This window comes from Saccoglossus kowalevskii, chromosome 2 (assembly GCF_978046115.1).
Source record: "Saccoglossus kowalevskii chromosome 2, keSacKowa6.1, whole genome shotgun sequence".
Classification (NCBI taxonomy): Eukaryota; Metazoa; Hemichordata; class Enteropneusta; family Harrimaniidae; genus Saccoglossus; species Saccoglossus kowalevskii.
Window position 1 is genome coordinate 9447122 of NC_140642.1, and position 22076 is coordinate 9469197.

General features: G+C 35.6%; 1 protein-coding gene across 1 annotated transcript in view; it reads left to right on the forward strand.

Annotated features, from left to right (window-relative positions):
* LOC102808734 (uncharacterized) overlaps positions 1 to 21330 on the forward strand; it is a 29114-nt gene extending 7784 nt beyond the window's left edge. Inside the window, exons 5-25 of the mRNA XM_085504641.1 lie at positions 1 to 129; positions 683 to 857; positions 2505 to 2665; positions 3048 to 3132; positions 4440 to 4576; positions 8175 to 8270; positions 9486 to 9587; positions 9730 to 9839; positions 9990 to 10085; positions 11048 to 11237; positions 11806 to 11899; positions 12465 to 12692; positions 13084 to 13236; positions 13969 to 14032; positions 14253 to 14456; positions 14713 to 14912; positions 18144 to 18305; positions 18702 to 18847; positions 19286 to 19420; positions 19860 to 19964; positions 21145 to 21330. Coding sequence (XP_085360767.1) covers positions 1 to 129; positions 683 to 857; positions 2505 to 2665; positions 3048 to 3132; positions 4440 to 4576; positions 8175 to 8270; positions 9486 to 9587; positions 9730 to 9839; positions 9990 to 10085; positions 11048 to 11237; positions 11806 to 11899; positions 12465 to 12692; positions 13084 to 13236; positions 13969 to 14032; positions 14253 to 14456; positions 14713 to 14912; positions 18144 to 18305; positions 18702 to 18847; positions 19286 to 19420; positions 19860 to 19964; positions 21145 to 21330 — 2958 coding nt within the window. The remainder of the gene's footprint in view (positions 130 to 682; positions 858 to 2504; positions 2666 to 3047; positions 3133 to 4439; positions 4577 to 8174; positions 8271 to 9485; positions 9588 to 9729; positions 9840 to 9989; positions 10086 to 11047; positions 11238 to 11805; positions 11900 to 12464; positions 12693 to 13083; positions 13237 to 13968; positions 14033 to 14252; positions 14457 to 14712; positions 14913 to 18143; positions 18306 to 18701; positions 18848 to 19285; positions 19421 to 19859; positions 19965 to 21144) is intronic.
* Positions 21331 to 22076: the final 746 nt, after the last annotated feature.

The window sequence follows — 22076 nt, forward strand, 5'->3', positions numbered from 1 at the left end:
GTTTCTCTGCAAGTTATCCAGCACTTTATAGATGAAATCCAGCCTTTAATTTGGCAAAGGTCTGATAGTCCTCTACAGTTGCATATTTCAAATATAGTGCAATATTTATTGTATCAAATATTTAATCAGGTAATTATGATTTAACGACACACATACTAAAAGGATTAGTTTCCTAATATATAGTACTGATAGCAAAAAAAAAAATTAGTACCAGTTCTGCACAATACATATTATTGTGGTGACTAATATGGATTTTATAGCCTGGAATTTCTACATCCTTGAGAACTGTGTCAGTTCTGGGAAGATATACTATGCTCACTGGGTTCCAGCTGTTCAAATTTAACTCCAGAAACAATGTGTTCTTCACCTTTCAATTATGTGACTGAAAATTACAATATGTTAATAGGTACAAAATGTTTTTAATAAAAAACTGCAAATAAATGTTTCATTAGACTGAATATAGAATTGATGATGAGACAGTCGCAATCCACAAAGAGTATGAGTATATAATTGTCTTAATGAAGTCTATAAGTAATTTATTTCAGAGATCACAAACATATTTGTACCATATATGCTGTATCTTAACTCAATACTGATACAGCTCAGATGTCACTCATATCTGAACAAAATAATGTGTAATTATTGTCTATACTATTGTGGTAAACATATTATCCCCTCATAGTATAGCATAGGGGATTGTACCGGTGATAATTTCCCATTTTACCTACAGAAATATTCCCAAGAATGTGGGTTATTGTCTGGCTGTATTGTTGGATTATTGATCAATACAGTAAATAATAAAGAACAATGTATAAGAACTGCTATAGGATTATTAGACAACTGTAAAGCTGTACAAGGTATGTAATAAGTGAGTTAACTCTGTAATGTAGTAATGAGTGAGTTAACTCTGTAATGTAGTAATGAGTGAGTTAACTCTGTAATGTAGTAATGAGTGAGTTAACTCTGTAATGTAGTAATGAGTGAGTTAACTCTGTAATGTAGTAATGAGTGAGTTAATTCTGTAATGTAGTAATGAGTGAGTTAACTCTGTAATGTAGTAATGAGTGAGTTAACTCTGTAATGTAGTAATGAGTGAGTTAACTCTGTAATGTAGTAATGAGTGAGTTAACTCTGTAATGTAGTAATGAGTGAGTTAACTCTGTAATGTAGTAATGAGTGAGTTAACTCTGTAATGTAGTAATGAGTGAGTTAACTCTGTAATGTAGTAATGAGTGAGTTAACTCTGCAATGTAGTAATGAGTGAGTTAACTCTGCAATGTAGTAATGAGTGAGTTAACTCTGCAATGTAGTAATGAGTGAGTTAACTCTGCAATGTAGTAATGAGTGAGTTAACTCTGCAATGTAGTAATGAGTGAGTTAACTCTGCAATGTAGTAATGAGTGAGTTAACTCTGCAATGTAGTAATGAGTGAGTTAACTCTGCAATGTAGTAATGAGTGAGTTAACTCTGCAATGTAGTAATGAGTGAGTTAACTCTGCAATGTAGTAATGAGTGAGTTAACTCTGCAATGTAGTAATGAGTGAGTTAACTCTGCAATGTAGTAATGAGTGAGTTAACTCTGCAATGTAGTAATGAGTGAGTTAACTCTGCAATGTAGTAATGAGTGAGTTAACTCTGCAATGTAGTAATGAGTGAGTTAACTCTGCAATGTAGTAATGAGTGAGTTAACTCTGCAATGTAGTAATGAGTGAGTTAACTCTGCAATGTAGTAATGAGTGAGTTAACTCTGCAATGTAGTAATGAGTGAGTTAACTCTGCAATGTAGTAATGAGTGAGTTAACTCTGCAATGTAGTAATGAGTGAGTTAACTCTGCAATGTAGTAATGAGTGAGTTAACTCTGCAATGTAGTAATGAGTGAGTTAACTCTGTAATGTAGTAATGAGTGAGTTAACTCTGTAATGTAGTAATGAGTGAGTTAACTCTGTAATGTAGTAATGAGTGAGTTAACTCTGTAATGTAGTAATGAGTGAGTTAACTCTGTAATGTAGTAACGAGTGAGTTAACTCTGTAATGTAGTAACGAGTGAGTTAACTCTGTAATGTAGTAACGAGTGAGTTAACTCTGTAATGTAGTAACGAGTGAGTTAACTCTGTAATGTAGTAACGAGAGAGTTACTGTATTGTAATAACAAGTGAGTTGACTGTAGTGTAATAACATGTGAGTTGACTGTATTGTAATAACGAGTGAGTTGACTGTATTGTAGTAACGAGTGAGTTGACTCTAGTGTAATAACGAGTGAGTTGACTGTAGTAACAAGTGAGTTGACTGTATTGTAATAACAAGTGAGTTGACTATTGTAATAACTAGTGAGTTGACTGTATTGAAGTAACGAGTGAGGTAACTGTATTGTAATAACATTGCGTTGATTCTAGCGTAGCTGAATAGTAATGTTACTATGTAACAATCATGGCTAGACAATATTCATAATTCAGCCACTAGTAAGTGTCATAGTACTAATGCTGTTTCTATATTGCCTTTGTAGAACACTCATGTATAGATGTAAACTTTGGAAAGTTTGCCTTCCCCCTCGATGTCAATACAGATAATTACTTTCCCACAGTGGTCTTAATAAAAGCTATGTTATCATGCTTAGATAAAGAAATATTAGTACATCCCATCTATAATGCGACACAAGAAAAGAAGGTATTAAACACATCAAAATAAATACAAATTAACCCACAATGCACCATGATTATTATCAAAGTAAATTTCATTATTCAAAATTGAGTTCTATAATTAAAATCAATCAATTTGAAGGCACCTTCGAAAGTTCGAAACAAGGACATGTTTTGGGGCTTCGTGTGTGCATCCATCCATCTATCTGCCTGACATCTTTTCTTGGAAATCACTGGGCTAATTTTGATGTTTGTTTTGACCGAAGTTGGTACAAAAATAGTTATAATTGAAGATAGACTGGGAACCAAAACATCAAAAATCAACATTTGAGCATCAACTTATCAGACATACCTAGGACAGTTTCTTTCAAACTTGGTATGAACATCACTCATGTTTTGATTTATTACAGATAACACTGTTGTATGATATTTTATTCTGTGAAGTATGTAAATGTTGTAAAGCCATTACTGAGGTCCATTACCATGCATTTCAAGGTATTGTCATTTGATCATTACAATGTAATTTCTGAAACAATTATTAGTCGCAGTTTCAGGTGCAGCCTGAAAAGGGGAGTATATTTTCTTGTTTCCGCTTTTTGTTCATGAAGTTTCCTTTACATCTTTAACATTTTCTCAGAAATTCTGTAGCAGATATTGATGAAACTTGGCAGGTTGATGAACAAGTCTCTGTTGAATATGCACATGATTTTCTTTTTCACAATTTTCATCATAAATTACCTCTCCCAACAACTGAGCATGCTCAGAATAAATAATTAGGTTAGATTGTAATGCTAGGGTTTTCAGTGACGTCATGACATTGATCTGAATCTGTGACACAAATGGACCACAGTCTAATTTTTGTTTGGTTTTATAAAAACAAAATCTTGAAAAAAAGTGGTCAGAAATGATGTTGTATAGTATATCTTTAAACTGTAAAAATGTCATTCCATTATAAAAAGCCATCACTGAAATACCGGGTCACGAAGTTGAAAATCAGTGAAAACACTTTGCAGTTAGTGTTTATAAATCTTGGCCAGGCACATTGACACATGTGTTCTAAATATAGCTTCAGTTGTTAGGGCTGGTGAATAAATGGGTCATACCATTACCAATGTCAGTGGAAACGGTAGAAGGGGCCCCCCAGGCTACATTTTGATGGGAATTATAGTGGTGATACTGAAACAAACACAGGTCCTGGTAATATACAAAAAACTGAATTAATAAAGAAGTCAGGTTGTTATTAAAGATAATCAAGGTTTACTCAGATTTATGAATGCAGTTTCTTGAGCATGTATGAGACATAGTTTGATTGCACTTGGATTCACCTGTTTGCAGATGTTCCATGTATTATTTTAACCTGAGTATTTTATAATTAAATAACGGGGACTTTGTCATTCATGTCTTTTTCATCTTTAATTCCACCAGTGACATATAATGTCACTATCTCATGCATACCTAAATTTATATACAACATGACGATTGATGTCTCTTAAATATGGAAGTACTTGAAATTAATTTTGTTGCTATTGTAAATTGAAATTCATTATCTTAGTGATTCTGTATATGCTCAATTAGAAACGTATCTCTAAAAGAAGTTCACATAAAAAATTGCTTTGGGAATTGTACTGAAGAATTAAGTATGACAAATTTTGGCTATAAATCTACGTCTGTCATTATGTGTTTCTAACAAATGCAATATATTAAATCTTCATCTAAAGCATAAAATATGGTGGATATGTCTATAATGTACTTATGATGTACAACAGTGATGAATTTAAAAAAAAAATACTTGCTTTTTTCAGTATTAACATTATGGTTACAGTGTGTGCGGGATACTTTGTATCTGGTCTGCAGAGATTTCAAGAAAAGAATGTTTTATGAGGAGTCTGAATATACCAAGATAGTACTACAACTTGTATTTGAAAATTGGGAAAATCCAGTAAGTCATAGTAGTAGAAAATTTGACATTGACTTCTAAAGATGAAGCTAATCATTTTACCATTAAAAATCCAGCCATTTCTCTGATTCCAATTATCATCAGTCCATCTGTCCATAGCCATTTCTCTGATCCCATTCATGATCAGTCCATCTGTCCATAGCCATTTCTCTGATCCCATTCATCATCAGTCCATCTGTCCGTAGCCATTTCTCTGATCCCATTTATCATCAGTCCATCTGTCCGTAGCCATTTTTCTGATCCCACTCATCATCAGTCCATCTGTCCATAGCCATTTCTCTGATCCCATTCATCATCAGTCCATCTGTCCGTAGCCATTTCTCTGATCCCATTCATCATCAGTCCATCTGTCCATAGCCATTTCTCTGATCCCATTCATGATCAGTCCATCTGTCCGTAGTCATTTCTCTGATCCCATTCATCATCAGTTCATCTGTCCATAGCATTTCTCTGATCCCATTCATGATCAGTCCATCTGTCCGTAGCCATTTCTCTGATCCCATTCATTATCAGTACATCTGTCCATAGCCATTTCTCTGATCCCATTCATGATCAGTCCATCTGTCCGTAGCCATTTCTCTGATCCCATTCATCATCAGTCCATCTGTCCATAGCCATTTCTCTGATCCCATTCATGATCAGTCCATCTGTCCATAGCCATTTCTCTGATCCCATTCATGATCAGTCCATCTGTCCGTAGTCATTTCTCTGATCCCATTCATCATCAGTCCATCTGTCCATAGCCATTTCTCTGATCCCATTCATCATCAGTTCATCTGTCCGTAGCCATTTCTCTGATCCCATTCATGATCAGTCCATCTGTCCATATCCATTTCTCTGATCCCATTCATGAGTCCATCTGTCCATATCCATTTCTCTGATCCTATTCATCAGTCCATCTGTCCATATCCATTTCTCTGATCCCATTCATCAGTCCATCTGTCCATAGCCATTTCTCTGATCCCATTCATCATCAGTCCATCTGTCCGTAGCCATTTCTCTGATCCCATTCATCATCAGTCCATCTGTCCGTAGCCATTTCTCTGATCCCATTCATCATCAGTCCATCTGTCCATAGCCATTTCTCTGATCCCATTCATCATCAGTTCATCTGTCCGTAGCCATTTCTCTGATCCCATTCATGATCAGTCCATCTGTCCATATCCATTTCTCTGATCCCATTCATGAGTCCATCTGTCCATATCCATTTCTCTGATCCTATTCATCAGTCCATCTGTCCATATCCATTTCTCTGATCCCATTCATCAGTCCATCTGTCCATAGCCATTTCTCTGATCCCATTCATCATCAGTTCATCTGTCCGTAGCCATTTCTCTGATCCCATTCATGATCAGTCCATCTGTCCATATCCATTTCTCTGATCCCATTCATGAGTCCATCTGTCCATATCCATTTCTCTGATCCTATTCATCAGTCCATCTGTCCATATCCATTTCTCTGATCCCATTCATCAGTCCATCTGTCCATAGCCATTTCTCTGATCCCATTCATCATCAGTCCATCTGTCCGTAGCCATTTCTCTGATCCCATTCATCATCAGTCCATCTGTCCGTAGCCATTTCTCTGATCCCATTCATCATCAGTCCATCTGTCCATAGCCATTTCTCTGATCCCATTCATCATCAGTTCATCTGTCCGTAGCCATTTCTCTGATCCCATTCATGATCAGTCCATCTGTCCATATCCATTTCTCTGATCCCATTCATGAGTCCATCTGTCCATATCCATTTCTCTGATCCTATTCATCAGTCCATCTGTCCATATCCATTTCTCTGATCCCATTCATCAGTCCATCTGTCCATAGCCATTTCTCTGATCCCATTCATCATCAGTCCATCTGTCCGTAGCCATTTCTCTGATCCCATTTATCATCAGTCCATCTGTCCATAGCCATTTCTCTGATCCCATTCATCATCAGTTCATCTGTCCGTAGCCATTTCTCTGATCCCATTCATCATCAGTCCATCTGTCCGTAGCCATTTCTCTGATCCTATTCATCAGTCCATCTGTCCGTAGCCATTTCTCTGATCCCATTTATCATCAGTCCATCTGTCCGTAGCCATTTCTCTGATCCCATTCATGATCAGTCCATCTGTCCATATCCATTTCTCTGATCCCATTCATGAGTCCATCTGTCCATATCCATTTCTCTGATCCTATTCATCAGTCCATCTGTCCATATCCATTTCTCTGATCCCATTCATCAGTCCATCTGTCCATAGCCATTTCTCTGATCCCATTCATCATCAGTCCATCTGTCCGTAGCCATTTCTCTGATCCCATTCATCATCAGTCCATCTGTCCGTAGCCATTTCTCTGATCCCATTCATCATCAGTCCATCTGTCCATAGCCATTTCTCTGATCCCATTCATCATCAGTTCATCTGTCCGTAGCCATTTCTCTGATCCCATTCATGATCAGTCCATCTGTCCATATCCATTTCTCTGATCCCATTCATGAGTCCATCTGTCCATATCCATTTCTCTGATCCTATTCATCAGTCCATCTGTCCATATCCATTTCTCTGATCCCATTCATCAGTCCATCTGTCCATAGCCATTTCTCTGATCCCATTCATCATCAGTTCATCTGTCCGTAGCCATTTCTCTGATCCCATTCATGATCAGTCCATCTGTCCATATCCATTTCTCTGATCCCATTCATGAGTCCATCTGTCCATATCCATTTCTCTGATCCTATTCATCAGTCCATCTGTCCATATCCATTTCTCTGATCCCATTCATCAGTCCATCTGTCCATAGCCATTTCTCTGATCCCATTCATCATCAGTCCATCTGTCCGTAGCCATTTCTCTGATCCCATTCATCATCAGTCCATCTGTCCGTAGCCATTTCTCTGATCCCATTCATCATCAGTCCATCTGTCCATAGCCATTTCTCTGATCCCATTCATCATCAGTTCATCTGTCCGTAGCCATTTCTCTGATCCCATTCATGATCAGTCCATCTGTCCATATCCATTTCTCTGATCCCATTCATGAGTCCATCTGTCCATATCCATTTCTCTGATCCTATTCATCAGTCCATCTGTCCATATCCATTTCTCTGATCCCATTCATCAGTCCATCTGTCCATAGCCATTTCTCTGATCCCATTCATCATCAGTCCATCTGTCCGTAGCCATTTCTCTGATCCCATTTATCATCAGTCCATCTGTCCATAGCCATTTCTCTGATCCCATTCATCATCAGTTCATCTGTCCGTAGCCATTTCTCTGATCCCATTCATCATCAGTCCATCTGTCCGTAGCCATTTCTCTGATCCTATTCATCAGTCCATCTGTCCGTAGCCATTTCTCTGATCCCATTTATCATCAGTCCATCTGTCCGTAGCCATTTCTCTGATCCCATTCATCATCAGTCCATCTGTCCGTAGCCGTTTCTCTGATCTCATTCATCATCAGTTCATCTGTCCGTAGCCATTTCTCTGATCCCATTCATCATCAGTCCATCTGTCCATAGCCAGTCCATTCTATAGTATTCAACCAATTTTATTGTATTAAATGTTGTCATATTTGATGTACTCTGAAATATTTTAGATTGTTGGTGTTGCTGAACATATAAAAACAAGTTTCACTTTGCTGTTAGAGATTTATGAAGAGGAAAATAAATTGCACTTGGTCAATGATAGTCAAGTAAGTTTGTACTGCCATTATTAGTCCCCTTTCGGACGCAGTCCGAAAACAGGGACTTACGTTTTGACCTCCGTGTATCCGTGCGTGTGTATGCATGCGTGCGTCCGGACCTGTACCTTAGAAATGACTGGACCAATCGCAATCAAACTTCACACATACATCATACATGATATTATACATATGCACGTCAATTTGTTTCACGATCTGATTCAAGATGGCCGAATGGCGGCCATTTTTGTGCTAAAAATCATCAAAATCAAGCATTTCTCGGCTGTTTACAGATGGATTTTGTTCAAACTTAGTATATACATTAGACATTATAGGACCTTGATGCACATCATTTTGTTTCACGATCTGATTCAAGATGGCCGAATGGCGGCCATTTTTGTCCTAAAAAATCTTAAAAATCAACAATTTCTCGGCTGTTTACAGATGGATTTTGTTCAAACTTGGTATATACATTAGACATTATGGGACCTTGATGAAAATAATTTTGTTTTTCAGATAATATTCAAAATGGCCGACTGGCGGTCATTTTGTATTAATGAATGTGGTTCTCGTGCCATATGTCTGACTTGCTTTCACTGATTATATTCAAATTTTAAATATTCATTGTACATCATGTCATAGATAGATAGATATATTGGTTTGACATTCCTATTCAAAATGGCCAAATGGTGTTCATTTTTGTGCTAAACAATCATCAAATATCAAGCATTTCTGGCATTTATGGATGGATTTCGTTCAAACTTTATTTTTCAAAACAATATATCTTAAATTTGATAACTAACGGGGACTGTGCCATGCATGGCTTGTTTTTAGTAGATTGCATGATATATTTTGCATGTGTTTGCATGTTGTGTCTATATCTTAAATTAAATCATGTAGAACTTCTTTCTGTTTGAATTCCAGCAGCATTCTTCTCAGTGTTTCTTTGACCAAAAATAATATTTATTTATCATAAAAATAAACACCTATTTTCTCATTTTGTGTAAATATTCTAAAACTACAAATACTCTTTAAAGACTTACACACATGTAGTTACACAATGTTTTAAGCTAATTTGCATAAATAATTGTAAATTCTAACTAAGAAAGTAGAATACACCCATTTGTAAGTCTGTGGTCAATAATCTAATTTGATGAGTTTTTGAGGGTTTTATCTGTAAATGCAATCACACTGAGTCTGGTGTCAAGTTATATTTATTTTCTTTAGTTTTTTGAAGAACTTTGCATGAAGTTATCAACCACATCATGGCATATGAAAGGCAAATATGCTCCCTTATGTGCATTGATACCATACATTGGTGCAATAAAAGTGAGTATAGCATCTTTATATAAAAAATAATATAATTACTGAATTACTGTTCTTCTTGCTGACTGTCATGAACAACTAATTCATGTGTTTTGGTTGCTATGTAGTGATGTGATGTCTTCTATGTCAATCATTATGTTAACAGTTTTTGACAGATCATCCGGATGTGACTGGTAACTTAGTGAGTTGCCTAGCAACTAATTACTTGGCTTCATCTGCTTGTGAGGTTTATAAGACATTTCTCTATAACTTGAGGTGAGACATCATTGTATTTATTTATTTATTTAATATTTTCTTATTTGTTTGTTTATTTATTTCCTGACTCGTGCAGTTATTTTGTATGTGTATTATTATTGTATATCCATATCCATTTTTAAATTATTATGAAAAATGATTGTATCTTAGGAAAGAATGTTGTGAATCAACAGAAGATGGTTTAGCATCATGCTGGAGTCAGTATTGGATGAAATCTATTATAGAGGCATTATGTCACAAAACTCAGTAAGTATTCATCTTATTGATTTTAACAGTAGACTGAATTGCCCTAACTATTTAAAACATTTGTGAATAACAACTAGTTCACTCTTCAATCAAATGAAATCACTTTTACTTGACTGTTCATATGTGTCATTTTGTGCACAGATGTTTAATAGTTAAGAAGCTAATCACAATGTAGTAATGAGGTGCTAGCAGCCAATCACAATGCCGTAATGAGGTGCTAGCAGCCAATCACAATGCCGTAATGAGGTGCTAGCAGCCAATCACAATGCAGTAATGAGGTGCTAGTAGCCAATCACAATGCCGTAATGAGGTGCTAGCAGCCGATCACAATGCAGTAATGAGATGATAGCAACCAATCACAATGCCGTAATAAGGTGCTAGCAGCCAATCACAATGCAGTAATGAGGTGCTAGCAGCCAATCACAATGCAGTAATGAGGTGCTAGCAGCCAATCACAATGCCGTAATGAAGTGCTAGCAGCCAATCACAATGCAGTAATGAGGTGCTAGCAGCCAATCACAATGCAGTAATGAGATGATAGGAGCCAATCACAATGCAGTAATGAGGTGCTAGCAGCCAATCACAATGCCGTAATGAGGTGCTAGCAGCCAATCACAATGCAGTAATGAGGTGCTAGCAGCCAATCACAATGCAGTAATGAGGTGCTAGCAGCCAATCACAATGCAGTAATGAGGTGCTAGCAGCCAATCACAATGCAGTAATGAGGTGCTAGCAGCCATTTTCAAGCTGAGACCAAATTTCCTTGGCCAATCAACAATCAAATAATTTTAGAAAAGATTTATTGGCCGTCACATAAAAGCACCTATTTATTATTTGAGTGGTACATGTAGTAATATAAACCATGTCCAAACTTTTAGAGTAACTCCCAAATTTGAAAATATAAAAATTTGTCATTCCAACACAAGATTTCAGTCTTGAATAATCATGGTATTTCTCCACAGGTTACTTAGACACAATGCATCTCATTACTGGTTGCCATGGACACTAAAGATATTTCCATGCACATATTCACTGATAATTGATGAACTTGGAAGTCACAAGACTGATATACAACCATCAAGATGTTTACACACTCAGATATCCGTTCTTAGCGCAGCTAGAACCCTCAACATAATGAACGTGACACAAATGGTAAGATGTTCATTGTTCAAGAATCAGTCTAATTCTTTTCAAATATATTTAAATTGAATGAATATTCATGGATAAAATGTGTCACTGATAAAGGTATGAAAATATGGACCTTCTACTAACAGTGAACATAGTAGGCCTTCAGCATGAGAATCTTCTACATGTAATACCTATGGGGAATCTTAAGCTTGGCCTTCACAATGGCAGTCATATCTAAGCAAGTAAGTTCACAATGAAATAGTTCTGTATGTACCGGTAATGAAATGGAATACTAATTTTTTGTTTTCTCCAGAATTGTAGATTGACTTCGAACATTTCTGGATTAGGACTTGCTTATATAGTAATACAATAAAAAAAATGATCAATTCTTTGTTTCTGAAGATTTTTAATTTGAAAAGGAATGACAGAAAAGTACATTAGGGACTGAAGTACAGAATCAGTAAATTCAGTTATTTGATTGCTTGGATGGAAGATTCAAATCAGCAACATACAATTGTTATGCAACACGGCAAGTTAAGTTCAATTCTACAATGAAATTCAGTGATATCTGGTGTACTGTTATCTATTCTAGGATGTTGAACTGATCAAAGAAGCTTTATTTCATTTAGAAGATGACATCCGATCTGATGCTGTCGGGTTATTATGTACAGTTCAAAGGAAATCAGGTCGGTTAGAGATTCATTTTCAACTTACTAACTAACTTGTTTTTGTAATGAATTGAGTATTAATGTTTAACAGAGATAAGTCTAACACTACAAAGAGTGATAAATAAGAGTTGATCTCACGGATTATTCACTGAATGCGAGAAGGGCGTACATGTCCTGTCTTACATTACTATGAACTGCAGAAACAAATTGACTGGTACTGCTAGAGGTCAACCAAACATCAAACAAACAAATCTTGTGTGGGTAAACTCCTACCATTTTTTTTATCTTTCAGAGGAATTCATGATGCATGATATTTACATGTACATTGTGAACGTTAGAACTAAAATAAATACTAGTTTTACATCGATTATTACCAAGATTATTTTTATTACATGTATCTCAAATTTCCAAAACATTTTTTGGCATCTTCCAGTAACAAAATTCCTTAGAAATTTGACAACATCACTATATTCAACGGTAGCAACAACACACAAATGACTATCATCAGTGAAGTATTTAAAACATTGTGTTGATTTTGCATTCAAGTTAAGACGTGTAACATTTTTTGATTTTTTTTTGACAGAGTTAGTATCTGAGTTGGAGTTGGGACTATTGAAGGAATTTTTACCTTTTAATATGAACTCTGATTCATCATCATTCAGACAACATTTGTATGCTTACATCAAGCGATTGCTGGTCAGAATCAGAGATAGTTGTATAGCCATGCTAAAGCAGCATGATAAAGTAATCAAAGCTAAAAGGAAATCAGATAGTATATGTGTATTACCAAATGAATTTAAAGCATCTATAGGTAAGTGTTAATTATTTCACTTTCTTTCTTCAGTCTACAATATTTGAAGTTGTATACTGAAAAGTCATTAAGAAAATTATTGAGGCAACTGTGCTAGACTTATTTTTGTATATAAATACATTACCATATTTTTAAAATTGTGAATGCTCTATTTCAGCCAAGTGAGCCCATATAGTTGTGTGCATTCTATTAGCAGTGTAATGAGTGACATTTTTTGTGGGAATCATCAGAGAAAGACATTTTAAACTTCACTTCTCAGAAAATCTTCCATAGCTGTTTCTAGCATCAAAATTGCCATTGTGTGTCCATTCTGAACAAAATTGCATTCACATTTTAAAAAATGAAATACTGTTGTCAGCGAAATCTTACAATAAGTTTATTTTTTACTCAGATTTTGTGGATTTTTTGTTCAAGCTGTGTATTACATCTTTATTTCCTGGGTCTTGTTATCAAAGGAAAAAGACTTTACTTGATTTGTTGTTAGCTACATTTGAAACCATGGCAACAGAGGAAAGTGCTAGTACAAAGCATGGTCAGACTACTGGTAAGTGATGAATTATATTCTTCTAGATAAGTATCTTGAATAAAATGAAATTGGTTATTTAGATGTTTATTAGCATCCATGAAATCAGACATATCTGGGTGGATATCATTCATACTATAGTGTGCATGGTACATAGTTTCATTCAACTTTAAAATGGTTTCTTGACAGCCATTTTAATTACTGGGCTTAAATGGGCTATTTTTACTCTAATTTGCAGGAGAGGTTTTTTTCAGAGGCGCAATGTAGTCAAGATAGCATGAAACTGGCACGAAGACAGAGCATAATAGTATTCATTTTCACATGTCTGGTCCTCAGTACATTCCAAGACAGTTTAGAATAGAATAGATGCACATTATTTTGTGTATTGAATTAAAATTTACCAATTGGTGACTTTAGTTTTGTCATGAACCTAACAATAACCACAGGAATGATTGCATACCATCTAAGGGTTGCCAGAAACATAGTAGGATTTCACTGTCTTTCATAGGTTATGATAATAACTTATATAACCTACTTTCCCGCTAAGTGAATTATACCCCACCCTAAACGCCTAAATTGAAACCTTGAAGACTGGAAAACAAATACATTTCAAAATGCTTGTGTGAGGGCGCTCTATTCGATGAACAACATTTTCTTTAAGATGCACATAAAATTAAACAGATCATTGTGAACAAAATTATATCATTTAATGTTTAACTGTAAATTTTCTTGACATGTTTTTCTGTTATTTAGATTCCATAAAAATGCTGTTAGCTTGGGCAAATGATAATAACAAGTGGAATTTCTTCTCATCTGAGTGAGTATCAAGGCCATGTAATGCAATTGTGCAGGACAATTTTTTCAAACTGAAATGTCCAAAATGTTACTTTATTCTGAAGAAAAGAAAAGTATCAAATGAAATAAATAAGTGATTAAAGAATAAATAATTATATTTTGTGTGTTATGCAAAAATCAATAACCATACATTTCAAACAATATCTTGTTTTGATACACTGTAGCAACCTGTTCTCTTGTAGGCATGGTAATATAATTCTACATTGCATAGAAGATGGAACAAATGAAATCAGAGAGTTATCATACAAGATATTAACTTCGTATTACCCATGGCAATTAACAATTTCTGCAACACAGATAATTCACCATGCATATGAATTGGTATCTAGTCCTAAAGCCATGCAATGTGAGAGTGGAGCTTTGATGTGGAAGATGATATTTGAAAAGTGAGTTCACAATAAATCTTTAGTTTGTTGGTAGTCTCTGACAAACTAAAAGCTGTTCATAAAGTGAATAAAGCTCAGCTCCCACAATTCTCTCAACAAATAACAGTTGGACTGTGAATCAACAAACAATTCATATTAACATTGTATGGTGAAAAATAGCTACAATGTCAACTATAATAAAAATCAGGTGCATTTAATAATCCCATCAGAAATAGCCTCTCAAAAATGAATACTATGTTTGTTTTATATCTTTCAGATTTGTATGCAACCTTGGCTGGTGTTTCAGTATTGTTCCCACATCACCTGGTATTTTGGAGGTTGCTATGGTTACAAACACAGATGAAATCAAGTGTTGTAAAGTGCTGTTTATGACACAGTTAGTTGATTTATTGAAACATCAGTATGATACATCACAGAGCAATCTGTTAAAGTCTGCAACTATAACACCTATGCATGGTATGTGACATAAAATTCTCTTAGCCATAACAAGTAGAAGTCTGTGATAATGTTATATTCAGTTCCTGTTCGAGGCCTGTTCGGATGAAATCCAAAAATAGGATGGCTATCCATCCATGCACCTGTCAGTCCATCTGTCTGTCCAGACCTACATCTCAGACACACCTTGGCCAATCACGTTTAAACTTAGCATGCACATTATATATTTTGGGATACACTTGCACGTTAATTCGTTTCATGACATGATTCAAGATGGTGAATGGTGGCCATTTTAATCAAGCATTTCTGCCATTCCACCAGATCTTGTCCGTGTATAGATGGATTTTGTGCAAACTTGGTACATACTTTAACCCTTTTACTGTCATCAACTTTGACCCTTTCACTGCCATCAACTTTGACCCTTTCACTGCCATCAACTTTGACCCTTTCACTGCCATCAACTTTGACCCTTTCACTGCCATCAACTTTGACCCTTTCACTGCCATCAACTTTGACCCTTTCACTGCCATCAACTTTGACCCTTTCACTGCCAGAGGTATGTACGACCTAGAAAAAGTGCCATATGCGAGTACCAAGTTGCGAGTCGCAAGTAGCAAAATATGCCATATGCTAGTGGTAAAAACGGCATATGCGAGTGGTAAAATGTATCATTTGCTAGTAGCAAAAAAGCCCTATGCGAGGGGTAATACAAAGGCCAGGAAAACTGGTGTATGTGAGGGGTGGAGTAATTTGCCAGTTTGCTCAACGGCTGGATTAGTTTGCTTATAATATAATAATGTACGTTCAAATGTGTTTTATCACAGTAAAATCAAATATTTACCATGGTTATGAAATGATGTGTACATGGTTGGTTAAGATTGGCATGATGCTGTTGAGGCTTCTACTTTAGGGGTGATTCATATAGAACAATAATGGTAGCAAATAGGTGTCAACGCGATCTAGCCTAGGTGTCAACCGGCGACGCCGCCCGGTACTCAACGTTACAGTCGACTAGTGTACGCGGATTACATCACGAAGGTCACAAATAAAAGCAGCTTTAACTACTATTTCCAGTGCTTTTTGTTTATTATTCATTTAAGTGTTTATATCATAAAGTTCGTTCAGTCGTTTGCATAGAATCGATGTTTGCTCTTCACACACTGCACAGGAAACGTGACCGCACAATAATTTAATAAACGGCCATGATCAGCCAGCACACTCCACATAACATGTGAAAATTGTTATTTCTTTCGGTAAAATTAGTATGAACCCGTGGTCAGCGATTAAAGAATCATAGAATTATAATTGTAGTTAGTAAAAACGGGTGTTCACAGCAGGGTCACAGAATTCTTGTGTCACGCGCCGCCGGTTAAATGAAGACAATGGCAGGTTTCAAAAGTAGTCACACCTCGGAGAGGTGTTAAATTTGCCACAACCCAAGTGTTAACTAGCACACAATTCAATACTATTACATCGACACGAATTGATAGTATACGTAAAGAAATAAAGTGCATGTTGAGTGATAAGTCCGCATGTTTACGAGACGTCCCTCACACGTGGAATGTATTTACACGCAACCCGGATCAAATTTGAATTGAAACAAATTGAAACAAAGAAGCGTCTGCCGTTGCTTGATCGGATGACACATTCCATGTGTGAGGTTTGGTTTATTGAAACACTTAAACTTCTCAGAAGGAATTAAAATGGTTACACCAACTGCTAAAACACATATATAAAACATACAAATTTTACAAGAATTACTTTCTAAAGCACGACAATGAGAAACGTCTCGTAAACATGCGGACATATCACTCAACATGCACTTTATTTCTTTACGTATACTATCAATTCGTGTCGATGTATTAGTATGGAATTGTGTGCGAGTTAACACTTGGGTTGTGGCAAATTTAACACCTCTCCGAGGTGTGACTACTTTTGAAACCTGCCATTGTCTTCATTTAACCGGCAGCGCGTGACACAAGAATTCTGTGACCCTGCTGTGAACACCCGTTTTTACTAACTACAATTGTAATTCTTTAATCGCAGACCAATTTTCACATGTTATGTGGAGTGTGCTGGCTGGTCATGGCCGTTTATTAAATTATTGTGCTGTCACGTTTCCTGTGCAGTGTGTGAAGAGCAAACATCGATTCTATGCAAACGACTGAACGAACTTTTTGATATAAGCACTTAAATGAATAATAAACAAAAAGCACTGGAAATAGTAGTTAAAGCTGCTTTTATTTGTGACCTTCGTGATGTAATCCGCGTACACTAGTCGACTGTAATGTTGAGTACCGGGCGGCGTGCGCCGGTTGACCCCTAGGCTAGATCGCGTTGACACCTATTTGCTACCATTATTTTATATATGAATCACCCCTAAAGTAAAAGCCTCAACAGCATCATGCCAATCTTAACCAACCATGTACACATCATTTCATAACCATGGTAAATATTTGATTTTACTGTGATAAAACACATTTGAACGTACGTTATTATATTATAAGCAAACTAATCCAGCCGTTGAGCAAACTGGCAAATGACTCCACCCCTCACATACACCAGTTTTCCTGGCCTTTGTATTACCCCTCGCATAGGGCTTTTTTGATACTAGCAAATGATACATTTTACCACTCGCATATGCCGTTTTTACCACTAGCATATGACATATTTTGCTACTTGCGACTCGCAACTTGGTACTCGCATATGGCACTTTTTCTAGGTCGTACATACCTGACTGCCATCAACTTTGACTCTTTTACTGCCATCAACTTTAACCCTTTCACTGCCATCAACTTTGACCCTTTCACTGCCATCAACTTTGACTCTTTCACTGTCATCAACTTTGAACCTTTCACTGCCATCAACTTTGACCCTTTCACTGCCATCAACTTTGACCCTTTCACTGCCATCAACTTTGACCTTTTCACTGCCATCAACTTTGACTCTTTCACTGCCATCAACTTTGACCCTTTCACTGTCATCAAATTTGACCCTTTCACTGCCATCAACTTTGACCCTTTCACTGCCATCAACTTTAACCCTTTCACTGCCATCAACTTTAACCCTTTCACTGCCATCAAATTTGACCCCTTCACTGTCATCACATTTGACCATTTCACTGCCATCAACTTTGATCCATTTGCCAGCATTATTAACTGACTTTTTCACTCGATTGTCAACTTAGACTTTGCCATTCTAAGCTACAAACCATCAAAAATATGTTACAATTTCCTATGTATTTATTAATAGGCATAGTCCTGGCAATTAGACGATGTCTGACAGAGACCTCCTATGTGATTTCCAACATTGATGAATGGAAGAATGTCATCCATCAAATTATAACTGTCACAGAAACTATCATTAATTTCATGCTTCAAATATTATTTGGGAAGAAGTCTAATCCTGATACAGGTAATTACTGATTTATTTTACATGTACAGATTCACCATAAAGTAATTATGTGTCACCATACGTGCATTTACTATATACCGATAATATGATATCATTCAATAAAATTAATCTAATGATGTTTTTAAAAAAATGTGTTTACGTATAAAATAAATAGAGGTGTTTTAACACAATAAACTGAAAAAAAAAATTGTAATGGTCATGCATGATAGAACAAAAACAGCAATCTAACAAAACATTGAAAAAAAAATGTTCAAATTCACTATGCAAACACAAGCTAGTGAATTTTCATGAGATAATGGAACGAGATGATTGTCAATTATGCATATGTCCATCCCTATGCTGGATGATTTATTGGAGTTCTTCTATTGTCATGGTAACCATAATATGTAATCTTAGATACTTCCCCTGACTTTGCTGAGATGGGTATGGCTATTGACGAGGCCATAGTAGAGTCAAAGGATGGTGGAAATGATCATGAAGAATCCGCTGTGATCTCTGTGGAACATCAGCTCATCCTGGCATACAGCTGGTTAAATATTAAGGTAAAATGATGTCATGACATTTTTGCGTAATATATACAAGTATTTTGAAGCATGTCTTTGAATTGTTATCTTGTCACTATTTCTATATTTTTGCAAATATTCAGATCAATAATTTAGCTAATAAAAAATCATGTCCATATGTTCCAAAAATTATACAAAATGTTGCACATGATTACTCATGAAGTAGTCTGTGAATGAACTGGTCATATCATCTCAGACTGTTTTTGATTTTAATAATCTTGGTATATATGTATGTAAGCGCTTGATATTTTGTTTGAAGTAGTCTGTGAAGTAGTCTGTGAATGAACTGGTCATATCATCTCAGACTGTTTTTGATTTTAATAATCTTGGTATATATGTATGTAAGCGCTTGATATTTTGTTTTTTTCAAATGTCAACAAAATATGTATAATTTCATGATGAATGTTTTGTTCACAGGAATGTAGTTTGCTGCTAGGAGCCATTGCTGAAAAGTTACCATTATGTGATGAATTCTCTGGAGTTCTATCAACTGAACAAATTCAAAAGATGGCAGACATGTTTGTAAAAGTTCTCACCAAATGCCGTCATAGGGTAAGGTGTTAATTGTTAGCCCCTATTGAAGCTAGCTACATGTGCATGAAGTGTTGTGTCTCATAATTCTTATATCTAGAGGTCAATGGATATCTAACTATAAACTGTCCCTGTTACTGTTCAACTTCTATGTCCATTGAAACTAAAACAAAAACAGACACAAACCTAAGAATAAAACTTAAGTTATTAGGGTTCAAGAAGACCTTAAAGCAAGAGCTATGAAGTCATGCTATTCTCAGAAACACTGATTCCAATCCAAACATACTTAAAAAATATTTGATGCAATGGTAAAACCAATCATGCTTTTATCTTAGTGCAGTGATTTAAACCTGTCTACACCATACATTTCTCTAGATTAAGATACAACAGGTTGTCAATTTTACAATGAAATACTCTGTGTAAGGTTTGAAAGTTTTACTTTATTTCATTTATTTTACAGGGTGCTATAGAGGGATGTAATCTAGGATTTATGAAATTGTGTTCCAGATTGTTATCATCTTCCAGCCAAGAACTCTCAAGTATTCCAAAGACTTTACTTGACCAGGTCTGTTTATGTATAGTATATACTCGTATATGTAGTAGATTTGTCTCATGATTAATAAAATAATTTATCTGACATTATCACTACAGTGTGACATCTTGCCAAACTTTGTTTTCATTGTACATTCTGCCTGTGGAGCTTCCAAGTTTATATACAATCTGAAAACTATGGATTGTGGTAACAATGAATCATTTTAGCAAGCTCATGTGTGTATCTTCGGAATTATTATTCAGTTCTTTCAAAAATCATTTGAAATTTAAAAAAAAAAACTCTTAGCAAGTTGGAGCAAATATCACAAAGGGAGCAGAATCTCCATAGATCATACACAAGGCGTTCACATGAAATAGAACACTTGGGATCAAGAGAATTAGAAACCAAAGTATACACAATGATAGATTTGTATTTGGTGTTTTTTCCCACATTAATTTACCTGTCAACACTTTGCTGTTTAACTATTTCAGACTGCAGAAATATGTATGTGATGAATCTGTAATCTCACGATATTTTCTCTTACTGCTTATGCTTATGTTTTCATAAACATACACTTGTGATTACTGCCAGAGTATCACCTCAGTGTGGCTCAGATTGTTTCAAAACTCGGGCAGTAAACACGTGTGTTTACATCAACCTAAGGGAAAATATTGTGAGATTATAAATAAATATTATTTTTTCTCCTTCAAAATTTCATAGAAATTCGAATAAACTTTGCATGATATGATATATTAATAAACTTTGCATTAATAACGCCCACAATTAAGAATTGTTTGATAGTTCTTATTTAAACTCGTTATATACCTGTGGTACATACACAATTTGGCCCTCTGATTGTTAAATAGCTTAATGAGTTCTTAATACATTTGTGATTAATTATTATAATGATCAGCTAATCAGTTATTGGGATAATTTAATTTAATTTAAGTAAAACTGCTTGGTAGTAGGTTATCTTATGGTTTTTGGCAACAAACAGCTGATTACTTACCGGTATATATACCGGTATATATTAATTACTAGTTTATCTTGGTCAAAGCTAACAATGTACATCTGGTTGTTATTTTACACTCAGTATTAGTGTTGCTGATAATCTCCCTGGAAAGAGAGCTTCTCTGCTTTATAGCGTTAGTACATTAATTTTGAAATTGTAGCTATAATTAATTATAATATTTGCAACTGATTTGTTTTGTAGGTGTTCTGTTTATTAGATTCCTCTTTATCAGGCACCTCTATCACCAGAAGAAGTGCTGGATTACCATTGATGGTAGAAACTATTACTGCATGTGAACCTAAAGGAAGAGAGGTCAGTGTTATGTTAAGAGCTCGGCCATGCACTTCTAACATTACCATTGATGGTAGAAACTATCACTGCATGTGAACCTAAAGGAAGAGAGGTCAGTGTTATGTTAAGAGCTCGGCCATGCACTTCTAACATTACAATGGATTACCATTGATGGTAGAAACTATCACTGCATGTGAACCTAAAGGAAGAGAGGTCAGTGTTATGTTAAGAGCTCGGCCATGCACTTCTAACATTACCATTGATGGTAGAAACTATTACTGCATGTGAACCTAAAGGAAGAGAGGTCAGTGTTATGTTAAGAACTCGGCCATGCACTTCTAACATTACAAATTGAGTTGTAGTATTTCCTATTACGTAAATTTGTGTAATGTACAAATAAGTTTGCACCATGGATGTAATTATTGTCTTTATCAAATAAGTAACCATACTTGTCATTTCCTAATAATATAAATACAATTGAACACTCAGTGTTTGAACCAGGTCAAATCCAGTAATGTAATCAGATCAGAATGATCACACATATCATCACAGCCAAATCAGTTTATTTGTGCATCACCCTCTCTGTATCTTGGAAATCCTGAGAGGATCACGTTCAAATCACACATACATTTTAGGAGACATATCCATGTTCATCGTTTCACAATCCCATTTGAAATGGATGAAGAGTGACTATTATTTTTATGCGTAAAATTTAACTATTTTGGAACTGGAACTTGGCCATATATGCATAGATTTTGTTTAAACATGGTGCGCAGCATTTTGTTTTGCAAATCAAATTTATTAAAATGGCTCATTGGCAGCCATTTTGTTTTAACAAATGC